Below are 20,796 nucleotides of genomic sequence, written 5' to 3'. Positions count from 1 at the left end.
GTGGGTTGTCAGACTACGGCGGAAGATTGGGAGTGAGGCTGCAGTTCTGACTGTGATGGGAAGTGCATTCCATAGTTTTGAAGCCAGAAAGGAGACGTGTGGGACGTGTGGAGCGTTGTCCTGGCGTTTTTAGTGAAGGTACCTCCCAGCACAATAACCCAGGCAAAAGCCCCATAATGCAGTGCACAGTGCCTGGCTTTTCTGCTTGTAAATGTGGACGAAAACAAGTAGGGAAGAACTCAGCCAAGAAACACAGAGGCGGAGATTGGCAGTCTCTCCACTGAGTACAACATGCAAATCAGCTGGGTGAAAAGCAGCATTAGATTAATGCTGGCAGTCTGGCACGCTCTGCCCTCACGCAGCGCAGAACTAATGACTGTGACGAACAGCGGCGGGGGGTAAAGCGATTTAACACATTTACACCTGAGGACGATTCTTCAGTTTTCTGAAAAACCCATGTTTCTATGTGAGTGGTGCTCAAACTTGTTAATGTCAAGGACCCCCAGAATTATCTGTATTTGGCCACCGACCCCCATCTCAAAATATGTTGTTCCAGGGACCCCCCCCCCCCCAGACTAGTTAAAAACGTTCACTCTGAAAGAATATATATTCAAATATTTGTGCCATATTTTCACGATTTCTCAAAAATAGCAGAACTACAAGCACTCAGTGCCGCGCTATGAGCTTGTAGATCTGCTATTTTTCTATGGCTAAAGTATAGTTACATAATAATGCTTAAAAACACCAAAGAGGGGTTCCCGCCCAGAATGGGTTAATAGAGCTTCCAAGCAGGAGGGCTCAGCCTTGATAAAACACCTCTAATCAGACGCCTCATATGCATGAGCCAAGAGAGAGAGAGAATGCAAATTAAGCACAGACTTAGACATGCATGGCATCATCACAGTATATTGGGAATGTGTGGGCTTTGGCGTGCACAGCGTGGTGTCTTTATAGGACTAATAAAGTCATTGTTTTCACTACTTTATGGCACATTGGGGTAATAAAGCGACGTGGAAGGGGACACAAATGACTGCATTTGGTTGTGCAGTTAGCGATAATTCATTTATCACAACATTTACCACAACTGGCGCGATCACAAATTGTATTTCTTACATAAAGCATATTTCCTGCTCACTGACACTGTAATGTACTGTACTGTATATAGCTCTGTGTCTCAGCCTGGACAATCAGACAATAGGCAAAAATGGACGATCTATATTTATTTCTGCAATATCTCGTTTTGTGGTTATATATTAGGTTCTAGGAATCATCCTTGCTTACTCTGACATCTTTACCCTGTATTTTATTTACTGTACACTTTTCTGCATGTAGTTTTGTTGCTGTGTTCATGATTATGTTCTGTCCCTCGCGAATACAAATAAGGCAAAGTGCAACACGCCAATGCGATGTAGTTGTGAATACACCAAATCGATCTGATAACAGTGTGGATAGTCAGTAGCCCGTTGGCTCTCAAATTGGGGTCCGGGGGACTCCCAGGGGTCCTTGGGGGGTTCCAGGGGGTCCCTAGCAACAGTATAGTTAACATAGCACCACTTTATTCATTTATATGTAGGCTATTCAAAAGTTAGCAGATCTAACATCTGCTATTCTTTTAAGATGTTCGAAAATGTTTGGAGAAATTTGAATAATTTTGAAAATAAATCTACACAAATTTTCTCTTCTGAGGGTCCCGGCCTGGCATAAAACATTTTCAAAGACGGGTGTACGCGACCAAATACAGATCAATTTGGGGGTCCATGACATGAAAAGGCTGGAGAACTGCTGCCGTAGCCTGCTGAAGATGAGAGGGTTACAGAAGCACATCAGAACTGCCTGCTGAAGATGAGAGGGTTACAGAAGGACATCAGAACTGCCTGCTGAAGATGAGAGGGTTACAGAAGCACATCAGAACTGCCGGCAGCCTAAACAACAGAGCCAGAAGTCTGGATCAAAGGTGCAGGCCTCCAATGGTCTCAGATAATATGCAGCACATTGTCTGAGTCATGGCAAAACAACCGGCCTGCAAATGAGGAACGTATAGAGCAGGCGGTTTTCAACCCTTTTCATATCAAGGTCCATTATTTATTCTGCAGTTAACCCATTTTGACCTGAGATCAGATTCTAAAAATGTCTTCTACATCCTGACAGTTTTCTAAAAAAGCTATGTTTCTGTCAGTCGTTCTTCGATTTTTCAAAGATAGCAGACCTACAAGCTCGTAGCGCGCCACTCGGTGGCGCGCTATGAGCTTGTAGATCTGCTATTTTTCAATAGCTAAAGCATAACATGATGCCAACACCAAAAGGGGTTCCCGCCCCAAAATAGGTTAAACCACGGACCACCATGTGATGAGGTTTTAGCCTCTCGGATCCAATTCACATTTTGTTATCGTTAGATAGGATTTTGTCCCCAATTCCACGCTGTATTGATGTGGTGCCATCGGAGGCCATACACAGGCCATTGATCGAAATAACAAATATTCTAAATACGCCGATTGTGTAGACTTCTTAAATTAAGGAATGCAAGATGTTTAACAATAATTTAACTATTGAGAGTGTAAAATGAAACGGTTTGGTTTTATTTTACACTCTGAACAGTTAAAAGATCTAGTGAGGGTCCATTTGGTTACAAACTCTAGCTGGGGACCACCCGGAACCCCTTCAAGGTGGTCCCCGGACCACTGGTTGAAAACCACTGATGTAGAGCAGACACATAGCCTCGCTCAATCTGGTGATCAGATGCAGGTCAAACAGAAAGGTCAGCATAAACAGTGCAGTCTGCACACTGTCGTTAGCGCCTGCTGTCTATTGCAGAGCTCAGATTAACGTTTCACATCACTAATCCTGATGAATGAATACATAGGACCATAATGGAAACAACAAGTCCCCCAGGACCTTTTAGCCTTAATGAAGATCCTTTGGCAATCGAAATGTTGTTCTGATCTCTGCAATAAACAGTGGGAGCTACTGTAGCAACAGTCTCTCTTGTTGGACTCTTGTTATTATAATTCAAAACAGTCAGTCTGCCCAGAGGAAGTTAGGAGTCATTCCCATCTTTAACCACTGTCAACCTGCATCACCTTCTTGACGCTGCGACGCGTTGTGAGCTTGTAGATCCAATTGTAAAATGACTTATACTGGATCTCTCGTCCACTAGTCCCTTCCTAACATTTTAGCCTTGTTTTCATTTGTTGACGAAATTATCAGTGTATTTAGTCTTAGTTTTAGTCATGGCAGCTTCGGGTTTTTTTATGTGGCCCATAGGCCAGGAGCCTATCTCCTGTTTCTGTAGCGTGAGGCAGCTTGATGTACAAGTACACCCCCTGGACATGACGCTAGTATGTCGCAGACTTACCCCCCAATCCAACCCTTGATGCCGAGTGTCAAGCAGGGAGGCACTGACTGGGTCCCATTTTTAGAGTCTTTGGTATTTGACCCGGCCAGGTATTGAACCCCGACCTCCCAGTCTCAGGACGGACACTCTAACCACAAGGCCACTGAGTGGAAAAAGGTAGTCGACGATAATTTTTCCTCCTTATAGTTTTAGTCGACGAAATCAACACTGGTATATAATAGACTGACTGTGCATAACGTGACCCTGTCCTCACCGGTGGCGTTGTTCCCCTCCCCGCCGGCGCCCTTGGACCAGTGGATGGAGTCCAGCTGGCGCAGCGGCGGCGGGCTGCGCTCGGGGGAGCAGCAGGACGGCGTGAGGGCCAGCATCTTGGCGGCCGACACCGAGTAGCAGTCTCTCTCTCGGACCACGCGGCGCTGACTCAGCATCATGTGGTTGCAGGGGATCAGGTACCTGAGACGGAGAACGCACACAGTGGTGGGAGGAAACAGTTACTGACTCAGCATCATGTGGTTCCAGGGGATCAGGTACCTGAGACGGAGAACGCACACACAGTGGTGGGAGGAAACAGTTACTTAAGTACTTATATTTTTTGAGGTGGTTGTACTTTACTTGAGTATTTCCCAATATCCAGTACTTTTACTTCTACTCCACTATACGTCCGAGCTTATCGAGTGGCCTTCCTATAGAAGCTACCAGTTGAGCTTAAATAGCAGAATTAAGAAATGAATAATATTGGTAGGCCTAAATATGTAGGCCTGATATGTGACGGTAAGTTATTTCTCTTACTTAATTTGTGTTTCCACCACTGGAAAAACATCAGTGAGGAACAGGAATTCTACTACAGGTCTGCAAGTACTGTAAGTAACAGGTCAAGCCTTTATTAAAATGGTTTTTAAAAAGAATGGCTTTGATTAAAAAAATTGACATCCTAAAATGTCTACGTCCTCACAAGAGAATTAACACAAAGTTACAAACGTATGACATGCTTGTGAGGACCAAACATACGGTATAGTAGAATTTGAAAAATAAATTCTGGTCCTATCAAGAAACATTGTTGTGGTTAAGGTTTAAAAAAAAAGATAGTTTTGCAATTAGCCCTTCGCTAAGTCCCTCCCAAGCCGTCCTTGTCCAATAGGCACGTTGGCAGCGAGGAGACAGTGCAAGCTGTCCTCCTCCCCCATAGAGATGCAGGTTAAATTATGAATAATCGGAAGAAGAATGGGTTTGGGGTTAGTGTTAGGATTAGGCATTTAGAGTTTAGCTTCAGAAATGAAGACAGAGATATACCCGATGCATACTTAATTACGCGGTGGTATTGTGTAACTTCTAAGAGAAGTTTTAATGGCGAGGTTACCATACCAACAGATGATAGAGAAGGAGATAAGGAGAAGGAGTGTAAATAGGCACTGTAAAACAGTTTCATCAGGTCTCTGTCGACATTAAATCTGGCTAATTTCCTTAGGCAGAAAAGGCGTTGCTGGCCCTTCTTACACAGCATGTCAGTGTTTACATCAAATTTCAATTTGCTGTCAATAATCGTGTGTGTGTGTGTGTGTGTGTGTGTGTGTGCGTGTGTGTGTGTGTGTGTGTGTGTGTGTGCATGTGTCTCTTAAACGTGCACTAACCTCATTATGAGTTGCAGCATAACATCCTCACAGTACAGGCCAATGAGCGTGCGAAACAGAGCCAGTGACACGGTGCCCAGCTGCAACACAATGAAGAGACACTCGTGAAGACTAGAGACGTTTTGACAAATCGGTCAAATCGATCGACCCTTGCGGGTCCAATTGGTTCCATTTGTACACACTATATACTCCCAGAGTTATGAGGGTAATGGGGGTATATGGGCACAATAAAGCAGACCAAACTTTGGTTCCTTGAAATGAAAACATTTGACAACCACTGCAGTAATGAACCTGTTCATCATCAGTAATGTTATAGAGGCCATGGTTAAGGTGGCTAACAGAGTAAACAAACTGTGTGTGTGTGTGTGTGTGTGTGTGTGTGTGTGTGTGTGTGCGTGCGTGCGTGCGTGTGTGCATATCATCACCAGGACAGCGTTCATGCAGCATGCTTAGATAAGATGTGACACCTACAGTACGTGTCCCTCCAGGGGAACAATGGAGGTGTGTGTGTACTACTGTACTCTATCCATACATGGACATAATTAGGTTTGGAACAGACAACGACGATTATGATATGATTTGCATGATATCATGGGGAGAAGTACAATTTAACACTCGGTAGCAGTTCTGATGCACGCACAGGGATCAGACCACAGGTACTGTATTACCAGCTGCTCCAAGGACAAGCTGAACCATAATAACTAAAACAATAGTTCAATAGTTATCAGGTCTAGCGGAGACATCTATAGTATAGGCTCATGATATGACACAATATCATGTCATATCATGTATTCTAAGTACTATGTGTGATGGTGGTTGAATATAATGCTTAGACATAAACAACCATAATAACAACATAGTATAATTCTTCCTCGGGAGATCGGGACACAGCCTCTCTTTGTACTTCTCCCATGAGCCCCAGCATGTAATTGTGTTTCATTTGATACAGAACTCCTCGATATTCTCTCCGCAAGGCATGATGTGAATCGATGTGACTGACCGCCAGTGTCGCTTCCGTCATACAGTCTGGAGCAACGGAAGCTCTGAAAATGCCCAAATTTGTCCTAATATAAATCAAAATAATAGAAGCCTATATAGCTTTCTGCTTAGCAAATTTTTTAATTAAAAAATAAAAATGTTAAAGATATTTTCAATGACATTATCTTGAACGGAAATGACAAACAGATGACAGCGTCCATTCTCGGCTTTTCGGGATTCTTAGTTCCAGACACTATATAGCATTCAGGAATTGTGGAACAGTTGACCCGCTAATTTCACTACTACATTTGTTTTCTAATTTATGGAATTTCGTAGATCTTTCTTTGATATCGTTTTTAAGTCTCAACGTTTCAAAATGATAATAATTAATACAAAAAAAAAGACGATCCATAAAAATTGGCCTGCGACCCATCCTTGGGTCCCGTCTTTAGGGAAACAGAGACGTCTCTGACCGTGGTGACCCGCTGTAACAGTACCTGGAAGGGCGTGTTGATGCGGCTGACCAGGGTGTCCAGGATGTGCACGTTCTCGTGTCGGTGGAGCAGGATGAAGGACAGGAAGGTCTGCAGGAGGGCCGGCTCGGAGACGCTCCTCAGGAACAGGTCCAGGTACGCTGTGGTGGTCATCACTTCTTCTAGGGTCAGCTATACGCACAGGGAAGGAGGCAAGCGTGAGTGTGTAGGATATATTAAACGTCTACATCACATCACATTTGTCCATTGTACGTCAATGGAATTTACAATATGAAAAGTCCACAAGAGTTGATAGATAAAAATGAAAGCTACAATCCATAAGTATTACTGTATGTCCATTGTCTCTGCATGTCCGTCTCTCTCCCAAAGAATAGAAGAGGTAATTACAACAATGACTGAAGTACTGAACTACAATATAGTTGGCAGTGCATCTAGTGCCTAATCTACTGCTTATATTGTATTAACATACTCTACCACAGGGGTAGACATGGCCAAAGCATTTCCGGGGCTTCCCAGTCCAAAACGTTGAGAACCCCTGCTCTACCATACAGATTGGTTACTTGAGAAAGCATTTTATACACTTAAGTCCCAGATTGTAAGCCATAAGACTTGGCAATGGCGACCGACCTTGTGTAGAGCTGGTGCCAGCACAGGCACCAGGAAGCCATTGTAGATGTATCCCACTAGTTGATCTCTGATGTCAGGGTGAGCTACCTGGGAACGTCACAGACACAAGATGGACATGTTCACAAACATTAGTTAAAGTAGAGAATCCTAACTTAGGGAATAGATCACTTCCATAAAATATACAAACTACTGTCTCAATAAGAGTGATAATTAGACAAATACCCATGGGGATACATAAATTAACAGCGACAAGTACAATAAGATTTACATGTATCTTGTGTAAATAAGTATATACAGTAGAGCTTGCGGATCTGCTACTTTTTATACTTTTATGCGACACTGTAGTATGATCATTTAGGGCGTTAATTTACCAAAAACAAATATATAATAAATACAAAAAATGGAGACAAAGACAGCAACGATATATAAACACATTGTAAAATCCTGAGGGGTTCATTTAAATCCAGATTAAAATATCTCCGTTTACTGTGCACAAGTCTACTGCACAGGGAGCAACAGCATAGGCTCTGGTGGTTCTGGATCAGCTCCCTTCCTCACCTGGATGACGGCGTTGCAGAACTCCAGGGAGTTGAGGAACTGGATGAGGGCGGGCATCTGGAGCCAGTCCTCCCTGTGGAGGCAGTGCCACTCCTCGCTGGGCACATCCAGCTTGGTGGGCAGCGACGAGTACAGGCCACTCAGCCCTGTGGCCAGCACCTGGAGACAGAGAACACAACAGGGGACAAGAGGACAGACAGAGGTGAGTACAGGTCACTCAGCCCCGTGGCCAGCACCTGGAGACAGAGAACACAACAGGGGACAAGAGGACAGACAGAGGTGAGTACAGGTCACTCAGCCCCGTGGCCAGCACCTGGAGAGAACACAACAGGGGACAAGAGGACAGACAGTGGTGAGTACAGGCCACTCAGCCCCGTGGCCAGCACCTGAAGAGAACACAACAGTGGACAGACAGTGGTGAGTACAGGCCACTCAGCCCCGTGGCCAGCACCTGGAGAGAACACAACAGGGGACAAGAGGACAGACAGTGGTGAGTACAGGCCACTCAGCCCCGTGGCCAGCACCTGAAGAGAACACAACAGTGGACAGACAGTGGTGAGTACAGGCCACTCAGCCCCGTGGCCAGCACCTGGAGAGAACACAACAGGGGACAAGAGGACAGACAGAGGTGAGTACAGGCCACTCAGCCCTGTGGCCAGCACCTGGAGAGAACACAACAGGGGACAAGAGGACAGACAGTGGTGAGTACAGGCCACTCAGCCCTGTGGCCAGCACCTGGAGAGAACACAACAGGGGACAAGAGGACAGACAGTGGTGAGTACAGGCCACTCAGCCCTGTGGCCAGCACCTGGAGAGAACACAACAGGGGACAAGAGGACAGACAGTGGTGAGTACAGGCCACTCAGCCCTGTGGCCAACACCTGAACAGAAAACAACAAGGGACAAGGGGACAGCTCCGGCACAAGTCCATCCATCCATAAACCTTAAGGACTCAAAACACTTAGTTTTTAGGTGAAAACAAATCATGAATAATCATAATGTTGAAATAAAAGTGAATACAGGATCTTTGTAGAATTGGTACTTTTACTTGCGTTAAAACCCACCACCACTGATGGACACACACATTTGAGAGACATAAATACATACGGGAGTTATACTGTACAGAGGAACAGATGGCTTGCCTCTTAGGTGCCAAGTGGTACAAGCAGCCCTGTCAGTGTATGATTTGTTATGTGTTTCTATTGAAAACATGCATACCATTTACCCCGTTTGTTTTCATTTAAACCCTATCTGCAATTCAAATCTACCTTACAGTCGTCGTCTGCCAAATGAAAGATCAGCTCAATTTAACCAGATAAACGATTTAGCCAGAGAAACTCTACTTAGCCAGAGAAACTCTATTCAGCCAGAGAAACTCTATTTAGCCAGAGAAACTCTACTTAGCCAGAGAAACTCTATTCAGCCAGAGAAACTCTATTTAGCCAGAGAAACTCAATTCAGCCAGAGAAACTCTACTTAGCCAGATAAACTATTCAGCCAGAGAAACTCTATTTAGTCAGAGAAACTCAATTCAGCCAGAGAAACTCTACTTAGCCAGATAAACTATTCAGCCAGAGAAACTCTATTCAGCCAGAGAAACTCCATTCAGCCAGAGAAACTCTATTCAGCCAGAGAAACTCTATTTAGCCAGATAAACTCTATTTAGCCAGAGAAACTCTATTTAGCCAGAGAAACTCTATTCAGCCAGAGAAACTCTATTTAGCCAGAGAAACTATTCAGCCAGAGAAACTCTATTTAGTCAGAGAAACTCTATTTAGCCAGAGAAACTATTCAGCCAGAGAAACTCTATTCAGCCAGAGAAACTCTACTTAGCCAGAGAAACTATTCAGCCAGACAAATTCTATTCAGCCAGAGAAACTCCATTCAGCCAGAGAAACTCTATTTAGCCAGAGAAACTCTATTTAGCTAGAGAAACTCTATTTAGCTAGAGAAACTATTCAGCCAGACAAACTCTATTCAGCCAGAGAAACTCCATTCAGCCAGAGAAACTCTATTTAGTCAGAGAAACTCTATTTAGCTAGAGAAACTCTATTTAGCCAGAGAAACTCCATTCAGCCAGATAAACTCTATTTAGCCAGAGAAACTCCATTCAGCCAGATAAACTCTATTTAGCCAGATAAACTCTATTTAGCCAGATAAACTCTATTTAGCCAGAGAAACTCTATTTAGCCAGAGAAACTCTATTCAGCCAGATAAACTCTACTTAGCCAGAGAAACTCTATTCAGCCAGATAAACGTCCACTCACCGAGCGTCTGCTCATGCACTGTACTTTCCTTTCTGCTAAGTAAACAATGAAGCACTCTAAACATAGACTATGAATAAGCCCCAGTTGCCATGTGTAATATTTACGTACGACAATGTGGTGTGGTGCAAAAAAAAATATCTGATCTACAGGGAATGCCAGGGTCCATTTGGTTTGAAATGAAGATATACTTTATTGATCACCGTGGCAAGATTCATGCTCCATATTTAAACTATCCTACTGTAAATACTGTATCTATTGTGCACTGCGTAGCCAGTAAGCAGTGCATTTTTAAATGATATTGAAAGAAATTGACAAATTGGGGATAATTTATTAAAACTTGACACGTCCCTGGCATAAGAAAATGTGGGTGTCCTTCACATGAAAATGTTTTATAACCACTGTGCCACGGCCATAAGTAGCTCAGTCCAGAGAGCCAACGCAGAGCCCTTACATCATCACACCCTATTACATAAGCAGCCTACATCACATCCACAGAGCGTGCACAACGCCCAGCCTCAGCTGTGTATGGGTGAGACGCAATGTGTTATTGAAATCCAATATGTCACTTGCACTCTCTCTCACTCCCGACCTCTCTCTCTCTCTCTCTCTCATTAGGTATTGGCACAGTGTAGGTTGCTAGTGTTGGTGTGCTCCACTAGCTTCCTTTGGCTGTGGAAATGATATGGAGTGAAAGTGGATAAAGTGTGTCTGTGTTTGGCTCAACTAAATATGAATTGCAGAACTTTATGCTCCGTGTGTGCACTATAGTAGTCCAGTGGTTCCCAAACTTTTTCATGTCAAGGACCCCCAAATAGACACTAATTAGCCCCGCGGACCCCCATTTGAAAAGATATGCCAGGAACCCCCAGAAGAGAATACTTTTACAGCTCTAGCAGTGATTCTCAACCCGTTTAATTTCAAGGACCCGCAGTTTGACATGCATTATAGTCTACGGAATACGGACCCCCATTGAATGGCATTTCTACCTCTGGGGCCCCAATTTATATTGTGAAATCAATGTAAATTTAACTCTGAGAGTGTACAAATGGAACCAAATAGACCCGTTAGTGTCCATTTGGTTCCATTTGTACTGGTTCCAAACTATCATTTAGCTGGGGGACCCCTCTGGAACTCCCTCCCTCGGAAACCCACTTTGGGAACCACTGTGTGGCTCAAACAAATATGGAGTGCAGAACGTTGTGTTCTGTGCAGCACGCGGCGGCACTGACCGGACAGAAGTAGGTGTTCTCGGCGACGTGCGTGGCCACGCGGGCGTTCTCCGCCGACAGGGCCATGATGAGCAGCAGGGCGTCGCGGGCCTGCTGGCCCACCGTGCCCTCGCGGTGGATGAAGGGGATGAGCAGGGAGAAGATGAGGAAGTTGGCGGCGCCCTGGTCCTCGCTGGTGTGGAAGAACAGCTCCAGCACCGACGGGTCCTTGGCCAGAACGCAGCACAGCTGGTGGAGCAGGAGGACCAGCTCCGCCTCCACCTGGGGGGGGGGGGGGGGGAGAGGGGGGGGGGGGGAATGTAACTAAAACAGTAGTTTTCAACCTCTTTCATATAGGGTCCATTGTTTTATTCTGCATTTGAGCCACGGACCACCATTTGATGAGATTTAGCCTCTCAAGACCCAAAACTTTTAAAAGGATCCCTGGCTAATAAGACAAATATGCCTTAAAATATTATACTTGCCCTCTAAAACTAAAATAACACACCTTAAATATTTTATTTCTTTCATAAATAAAGAATCTTTCAGTCAATAGGGACTGCTCCCGTCGCAAGTTGATGATGTCATATGCCCATGTGTCGTCTAGCCCTATGGAAGTATGGAATTTAATACTTCCTAAAGGAACCCCCACACGGAGTTGCACCACTCACTTCACACGGGTGTGATTTTTTTAGTAATAGAGGCAAGTATAATGTTTTAAGACACATTTGTCTCATTAGCCAGGGATCATTTTAAGATTTCTGTCCACATTTCTATGCTGTATTGATGTGGTACGTACCATTTAGGAGATATAACGGGCAAACATCAATCAAAATATTAATTCTTCTAACTCTTGAGAGCGTAAAATGAAACCAAATGGACCCGTAAGGGTCTCGATGTTAAGCTGTATACTGTATACATGTGTTCAACAACACAGCCATGCAAAATAACACTGACAGCTATGAGTTGGGGAAAGGCTTGACCTGCATAGCAACAGTTGCTAAACCATTTGGATTGGCATTGGACAATCGCTTTTTGGGTATGGGATTTAGCGAAGGGCTAATTAACTCGTGTAACTCGTGAACGAGAGGGAAAGCGACTAACTCGAGCAAAACATTGGAGTACTGACCTCGGGCGCTTGTCCCGCGGCGCCCGCGGCGGAGCAGGAGGACAGCAGCATCATGAGCGGCCGCAGCACGGGCTTGTGGTGCAGCAGGGGCTGGCGCGCCCCGCCCACCAGCATCTCGTACATCCTCAGCTGCTCCAGCTTCATGTCGTCCGTGAACTGCCGGCGGAGGCTCCACACGAACAGGCGCTCCATCACGTTCTCCAGCACCACGAACTCCAGGATGGGGCCCATGGCGCCCGCCTGGCCCGCCTCCTCCTCCATCAGCAGGAAGAGCATGTGCTCCACGTAGTTCTGCACGGCGCTCGCCTCGTCGCCGGGGATGGGCCCCAGGGAGGAGGCGCTGCGCAGCGGGTCGTGTTTCTCCAGGATCTTCACCACCTGTTGGAACCCGGAGGACGACGAGGGGTTAAGTATTTATGATATAAAGATATATGTGTAACATAATAAGCTCATGTCAGCAGGTTTTTTTTCTAAACTTTTTCTAAACTTGTTTATCATTTCACAGAATGGTGTATGTCAGAGGTTCCCAAAGTGGAGTCCGGGGACCCCCAAGGGGTCCTTGAGGGAGTTCCAGGGGGTCCCCAGCTAAATGATAGTTAGGAACCAATTGGACCCTTATGGGTCTGTAACTCTTGAGAGTGTACAAATGGACATTAACATTGATTTTACAATATAATTCGGGGGTCCCAGAGATAGAAATAATATGCATGTCAAACAAGGGGGTCCTTGAAATTAAACGGGTTGAGAATCACTGCTAGAGCCGTCAAAATCTTCTCTTATGGGGGGTCCCTGGCATATCTCTTCAAATGGGGGTCCGCGGGCTCATCAGTATACATTTGGGGGGTCCTTGACATGAAAAGGTTTGAAAATCACTGGTGTATGTAACAATTATGTTGCACCACTCAGTTCACACGGGTGTGATTTTTAATTAGACGAGGATCTCAAACCTTTTCATGTCAAGGAGCACCAAATGAATATACATTTGGTCGCAGACCTCTCATCTGATCTGGAAATATGTTGTGCCAGGGACTGCAAGAAGTCAGTTCTAAGTACAAAGTACAAAAATCAGTGCATTTCTTGGTTTATTGGACAGTTACAGTGGAGATACCGGTAAATTAAAGGATAGAGAAAGGATAAAATTATGTGCACTTGGATTTTAATTACGATGGAAGCTGGGCAGGAATTTGTGTGCGTTTGGCCTCTTATTATGCTCAAACTAATGATATGCCCTGTGGCCACAGTGGCCTCTATATGGCCTCGCCTGTCCCAGCTGACCTCACCGCTTTCCCCTCGGCTTCTGTCCTGTCAATATGGGTTTTTAACACGCCTCTTTTGTTTGACATTCTGAATTCTGAATTCCCCCTTTATTACTATCAGGCAAAAGCATCAAACGCGGGTAGCGCGTTAGTCAATTACATTCCCTTGCAGTTGTAACATTAGTAGTGTAGTGTGGTGCTTGTGTGCGCGTGCACGTGCTGAATTATGCAGTAGTACAGTGTAATGTGGCAATCATGCGTGATAGAAAACACGTGCTTGAGTATATTTCCCAAACCCCTTAACATAACATATGGTGTTATGAGTCAGCATTTTCTTTTTATAGAAGTAAATGTGGGTCAGCAGCAGCGCTGTGTGCTTGCTTGGCGTGGTGGTGTCATACCAGGGGAGACTCAACCTACCCCTTTTCATTCAAATAACTGCAAATAACTGCAATGGTATAATATGGTCATTGGTCACTGTGGGGCGCAAAGGCTGTATGTCTGTAAACTGTTACTCTTCAGGACATGGAAAAAAGAACCTGTGTTCCAAGCTCATAGCGCTTCACTATTTTTTTTTACATAAATCTTCAGGGGGTACCAGCTCAGTGGCCTTGTGGTTAGAGTGTCTGTCCTGAGACTGAGAGGTCGGGGTTCGATCCCAGTGCCTCCCTGCTTGACACTTAGCATCAAGGGTTGGATTGGGGGTATAAGTCCCTGCGTCATATGACTAGTGTCATGTCCAGGGCGTGTGCTTGTGCATCAAGCCGCCTCGTGCTACAGAAACAGGAGATAGGCTCCTGCCCTATGGGATAGGCTCCTGCCCTATGGGATAGGCTCCTGCCCTATGGGATAGGCAAGGCTTACTTTACATACAAGTTCATATAGCGCTACATACATGCTTTACATAAATCTTCTGGGGGTCCCTGGCAGAAAACATTTTCAGATGGGGGTCCGCGGCCAAATGCATCAATGTGAGGGTCCTTGGCATGAAAAGGTGTACTTTGTACGTACATTGTTCTTACTTACGCGACTACATGTACCTTGTTAGTCTGTTGACCAGAGTTAGTCTGTTGACCAGAGTTAGTCTGTTGACCAGAGTTAGTCTGTTGACCAGAGTTAGTCTGTTGACCAGAGTTAGTCTGTTGACCAGAGTTAGTCTGTTGACCAGAGTTAGTCTGTTGACCAGAGTTAGTCTGTTGACCAGAGTTAGTCTGTTGACCAGAGTTAGTCTGTTGACCAGAGTTAGTCTGTGTCTGTTGACCAGAGTTAGTCTGTTGACCAGAGTTAGTCTGTTGACCAGAGTTAGTCTGTTGACCAGAGTTAGTCTGTTGACCAGAGTTCATGCTTACTCTACTGATTCAGATCTCACACTTTGCACGTCGCTCTGCATTAGGAGCGGTCTGCTAAGCGCCTAAACTGTTACATTGTACAAAAACACATGCCCGCGTCGTCCCGTCATCAGATTCATCTGTGATGTGCAAACTAGGTCAAGTCCAGTAGAGGTCAGCTCTGTTTGGCAGAGCAGTGAAGCAGTCCATTGTGTTGACAGGCACTAGCTTGTTCTGTGTGCGTGTGTGTGTGTGTGTGTGTGTGTGTGCGCGCACGTGTGTGCATGTGTGTGTCTGTGTGTGTGTGTGTGTGTGTGTGTGTGTGTGTGTGTGTGTGTATGTCAGTCTCTTGAGTAGAGACCATCCCCAGAGTTGAACAACAATGGCCCCAGTGTCCCCGGCCTGCCTGTGCTGCCATAGCGATGATGGCGTATGTGGCTCACCCAGTAACAGAACACCCAGGTGAAGCATGACCAGCAGAACGGGTCCGTTACAGCACACAACACACACCATGGGAGGTTCACTGTGTTATCCTGTTATCTGTCTGGTTATCTCTGACGGGGCAAAGATTATTTATTCATTACGCTCTTTCTAGATAATAGTGTAGAAGCTTATATGCCAATCTATGTATGTTGACAATCCACTTTCGATAATTATCATGTCATACGTCAATCAAGTGTTTTCAATCATGTTCATGTTCTTTTATTGTATTGTCTTTATATCGTGCTAAAAAAAGAATAAAAAATAAAATTATATCGTCACTGTTGGGTAGATCTTATCTCCAAATTTAAACAAACTATATAAAGCGAGAGGTTTCTACCCGACAGAGACGATATAGATCTGAGGTTTCTACCCAAAAGAGACGATATAGATCTGAGGTTTCTACCCGACAGAGACGATATAGATCTGAAAAGTGTGGAATTGAGAAAAAAAAGATAAAAAGAGATGTTGAAAGAGATCACGTGACCTGATAGAGACGATATATAAATATTGTACATTGGGCACCCTCTCTCATGCTGTGCATGCTTGGTCAGAATGGAATCTCTCCTCTGCCACCCGCCTGTGCAAACCTCCCCTTTCATCCACCCTCCACTCCCTACTACGCCGTCTCTCCCCCCCAGCTTCATTCCTCTCATTGAAAATGAACTAGACTAAAAGCCTGGTTTAAACTTAGTTGCGCACCAGCGTGCCAAAAAGTAGCAGGACGGGCCTTTCTGTGTGGAGTTTGCATGTTCTCCCCGTGTCCCCTAGGGTAGGTACCCTCACAAAAAACATGCAGTAATCCTGGTCACTAAACTGCCTCCCCCTGGCCAGCCGGGGCGCCTGATGGAGGGGAAAGGAACTGGTTGGAATAACGTGTTCCTTCCACGCGCTACGTCCAACCAGGGAAACTCCCCCTGTTAGGTGTAAAGGAGCAACTTGGACACTCAGGCATGAAGGAAGCATGAGTTCAAGTCCGTTGCTCTCCCCTTGTCCCCCATATATGGGGACTAGGTTGGTGGAGGGTGTGTAGAGCCCAGGATCACATTAGATAATTGACACAGGGGTGAAAAATGTGTTACAAAATCGTGGGATAAAAAATATATTAGAAAAAAAATAAAAGTAGCAGGATCTACAATCTCACATCATGTGACACGCTGTGAGCTGGGACCCGAATGGAAACAAGACCGCAAGGTCTTTCTTCGGTGCGGTCCTTTTGGACCAATGCTGTGCTTGACTGTACACTGCACTGTTTGCATCTTATTGTCTAATAAAATTATCAATCAATCAATCAAGCTTGTAGATTGGATATTTGGATATATCGGCATGCAATTAAGTACGCATTGAGCATTCGAGAGAGAGAGAGAGAGAAAGAGATACTATATTGTAATCAGTGATCAAGAACCGTATTGCAAGAGATTAGCCTACATTGTGCTATTTAAGTCTGCACACCTGACTCGAATATAATTAAATCTGCATACCTGACTCAAATATATTTAAATCTGCACACCTGACTCGAATATAATTAAATCTGCACACCTGACTCGAATATAATTAAATCTGCACACCTGACTCGAATATATTTAAATCTGCACACCTGACTCGAATATATTTAAATCTGCACACCTGCCAGACTCAAACTCTGTGCCTATGTGTTATGTTAAGCCTTGTGTTCCTACAGTATGCAATACCTTCCCTTACTCCTGTATAATAAAAAATTAAACAACTAAAGAAGGACTGCCAAAAAATCACTACTCTAAAACCTCACAACACATCGTGATGTGACCCGTTGTGAGCTTGTAAATCGACTCCTTTCACTGCATGACACATAATACTTCTAAAGTCTAAAATAGGCTGAAGTGGTTCATTTATATTTTACTGTTATTAGCTATTAAACTTGGACTTGCATGCGTAGGTAAAACATCCATACTGCATTGTGGTGAAGAGAAGGCCTTGCACGGCACCAACTCCCACAGAGGTACACACACCTGCTTCTCAAACATTTTCATTTCAAAGACCCCCATGATTCTTGCATTAATATTTAGTACCCACTACCCTGTGTGTACACACTCTCAAACAAAATAAATATACAAAGTAGATAAGTCCACCAAAGAAAAAGACCGAAACGCCAAAAATGTGCCACAGGTGTTACCAATAATTCTAATGAAAGCTCTGTTCTATTTTGTGTAGCACAGCGGTTCTCAAATAAAGTCGAATTCCTCAATAATAAAGTCAAATCAATCCGTGGACACACTGATGGAGGCATTCTGTGCCCATGTGGTGGTATGTGCCCTAATCATTCCGCTACTGAGTCACCCTCTACTAAAGAAACTTTGAGAACCAGCTTAGCTGGAAAACCTTTTCTTTTGGGCAAATTAAGCCTCACCGGTTTGAACTTGGGAAGTTAAGCTACATTGGGATATTAACTAGGGCAGTCTGTCTACATGCTGATGGGGGGGGTTGGGTGTAATAAGACTAGATGGATTTGGGGATTTGGGAAGTTAGAATGACGGAAATCATCAGCGTTCATTTAAAGGTGGAGGATTATTATTAAACTTAAAATAAACTTAAAATCTCTGTAGAATGTTGGAGCAGCAGAGGTCTCCCCCCATCTTCTGATTTTGCTTTGTTATTAACTTTGGGAGTAGGAGTATTTCTAATTCCAAATACTTTTACTTCTACTCCACTTCATCTCAGAGGCAAATATTGTACTTTTACTCCACTACAAGCTTTAGTTATTAGTTACTTTGATTTGATTTTGATTATTATTACAAAACATATACAGTAACCACTTCAGCCCTATATATATTATAGCAGATCCACAAGCTCACAATGCAACACATTGTGAGCGTGTAGATCTGCTATTCTATAAAGATTTGTATACATGTGAAAACTTGTATTAGGACAATCTTGCAAATAAGTACTTTCTATTTTGGTACTTTACAGTAAGTACATTTTGAAACCAATACTTTTGTACTTTTACTCAAGTAAATTTGGAACTCCGGACTTGCAACAGAGTACCCATTTAGGACTGAGGTCGATTAAAAAAAAGGCTTCTAAATCCTAACATTTTTCTGAAAAACCCATGTTTCTATGTCAGTGGTGCTCAACCTTTTTCATGTCAAGGACCCCCAGAATTATCTCTATTGGGCCACGGACCTAACCTGACGCTGCCAGATGAGGGCGGTATTGCGGAAACATATTCCCCAACACAACACTCATCTGGGATCTCTGACGGAGTTGAGCCCTGAGTCAGATCTGCTTCGTACCGAACCAATCAGCGTGAGCTAAAGGCGGGATGCGGATGTGACGGTATATAGACACGTCGATATGATTGGTTGTGTTTGCACGCCCACACGGTGATAGACAGACGCTCCCATCCAATCATCTACCATGTATCTTGAAAAAAAGGAACAGCCCCGTCATCGAATTTGCTTCCGCGATCCCAGATCCAAATAAGCTGTGAAACAAATTTGTGTAGCAAGCTTTTTGGATCTGGCAGCGTCAGGTTACCACGGACCCCCATCTCAAAATATGTTGTTCCAGAGACCCCCCAGAAGCAAATATTTTAGTTAAAAAATGTTATATTCAATGATGTTATATCATTAAACATCATTGAATGTTAAATGTTATATTCCAAAATATATATCCAATGATTTGCGCACTACGAGCTTATAGATCTGGTATTTTTCAATAGCTAAATTATAAAATAATGTTTAAAACACCAAAAGGGGGTTCCCGCCCCAAAATGAGTTAAGAACAACATTCCAGTACTTTTTCCACCAATGACTGAATACATCAAACCCACTAACGACGGTGATTTACCTGAGCCCAGTGGTTCTTGAACACAATCATGCAGGTCTCTGGGTCCACCCCCTTCAGCACCAGAACCTGCTGCTGCTGCCCAGCGTCTCTGCTGCCGTTGGCCACCATGGAGGCCATGACGCTGACCAGGGCTACGCCGCAGACAAAACCATGTCACGCTGACCAGGGCTACGGCCGTTTGACTAAACCATGTCACGCTGACCAGGGGCTACGGCCGTTTGACTAAACCATTTCACAGGAGGATTGGGGGGGGGTGGGCGTCCTCCGTCTTCACTGCTGGCCGGCTGCCACCATTACCACAACCAGCCGGTCAAGGCGGGGGATCTGGGGAGAAAACACAGACAGATATAATCGTCAGTTCAGTTTCGGTTTATTTTTTATTCATCAGTGCAACATCACTCCAAGGAGACTCTGTGCACTTCACAACAACACGGCAAAAAACACAATAATAAACAAAACAGCAAGGAAACACAGTAAAGCATAACAGAATGTGCCAATTCAATACACATGGCTGACATAAGTACCATGCGACAGGACACCTCTATAGATCATCAACAGATAGGTGTAAAAATGCATTAATATAGGGTTTTAAAACCACAGGGCAGAGCAAGGTGAGTATAGTGATTTCAGTTAAACTAAATAATGCAGGGAAAAAAACATGGGTAGATTTAAAAATGTCTAGTGAGTTGGCATCTCTAACTGCGTGTGGGAGAGCATTCCAGAGACAGGGGGCACGGTGTGTGAATGCTCTGCCCCCCAAAACCGTTATTTTATTGTGCTAATATGTGACTGTGAGTTTTCCAGCATCTTGGGAGCGTAGAGATCGTGGGGGGGGGGGGGTGTATGTTTTTATTAATCTGGACATGTATGGTGGAGAAAGTCCATTTAGGGCTTTAAAAGTTAGGAGGAGCACCTTGTTGGCTTCGCTATGTTGGCTTGTGGTGGCCATTTTTGTGAAATTCTTTTGCCACGGACACACACAAAATGAGTGACCCGTGCTGCGGGTTACAAATCACCCGTGGTGTCTGCGTGCGTGTTTTGTAACAATAAACTAAGTCTACAAAGTAACTAGTAGGCCTAACTAAAGTTTTCAAATAATTGTAGTGGAGTAAAAGTACAATATTTGCCTCTGAGATGTAGTGGAGTAGAAGTAAAAGTATTGGAAATTAAAAATACTCGAGCAAGTATAAATACCTCAAAATCGTACTCAAGTACAATACTTAAGTAAATGTACTTTCTGGTAATGTTACTTTCCACCACTGTAAATCTATGACCCGACCCCTAAACCCAACCTCTAAATGACCTCTATGACCCGACCCCTAAACCCAACCTCTAAATGACCTCTATGACCCGACCCCTAAACCCAACCTCTAAATCTATGACCCAACCCCTAAACCCAACCTCTAAATCTATGACCCGACCCCTAAACCCAACCTCTAAATGACCTCTATGACCCGACCCCTAAACCCAACCTCTAAATCTATGACCCAACCCCTAAAACCAGCCTCTAAATGCTTCAATCTAACCCCAAGTTGAACCTTTCCTATAATTATAAGACCAACTCCACCCATCTCTTTTAACCATAAAAATGAAAAGATTTCTTGTGAGGAACAGGAACATTTTCCTCACAGTTTCAATTTCTCCAAATCTACTATACATGATGTGG

The 20,796-nt window shown here is 44.2% G+C and overlaps 1 protein-coding gene across 5 annotated transcripts in view; it reads right to left on the bottom strand.

Annotated features, from left to right (window-relative positions):
* fhip1aa (FHF complex subunit HOOK interacting protein 1Aa) overlaps positions 1-20,796 on the bottom strand; it is a 68,948-nt gene that overhangs the window by 16,244 nt on the left and 31,908 nt on the right. For all 5 annotated transcript variants that reach the window (XM_080760200.1, XM_080760202.1, XM_080760203.1 and 2 more), the window contains exons 2-9: positions 19,131-19,454; positions 12,242-12,619; positions 11,134-11,394; positions 7,638-7,796; positions 7,080-7,166; positions 6,456-6,623; positions 4,981-5,060; positions 3,606-3,805 (exon numbers count right to left, since the gene is read on the bottom strand). In XM_080760200.1, the coding sequence (XP_080616326.1) occupies positions 3,606-3,805; positions 4,981-5,060; positions 6,456-6,623; positions 7,080-7,166; positions 7,638-7,796; positions 11,134-11,394; positions 12,242-12,619; positions 19,131-19,247 (1,450 nt within the window). In that variant the 5' untranslated portion in view covers positions 19,248-19,454. The remainder of the gene's footprint in view (positions 1-3,605; positions 3,806-4,980; positions 5,061-6,455; positions 6,624-7,079; positions 7,167-7,637; positions 7,797-11,133; positions 11,395-12,241; positions 12,620-19,130; positions 19,455-20,796) is intronic.

The sequence above is a fragment of the Protomyctophum bolini genome (genome assembly GCF_963924005.1).
Source record: "Protomyctophum bolini genome assembly, chromosome: 3".
NCBI classification, from domain to species: domain Eukaryota; kingdom Metazoa; phylum Chordata; class Actinopteri; order Myctophiformes; family Myctophidae; genus Protomyctophum; species Protomyctophum bolini.
This window is presented reverse-complemented; position numbering and strand designations above follow the sequence as displayed.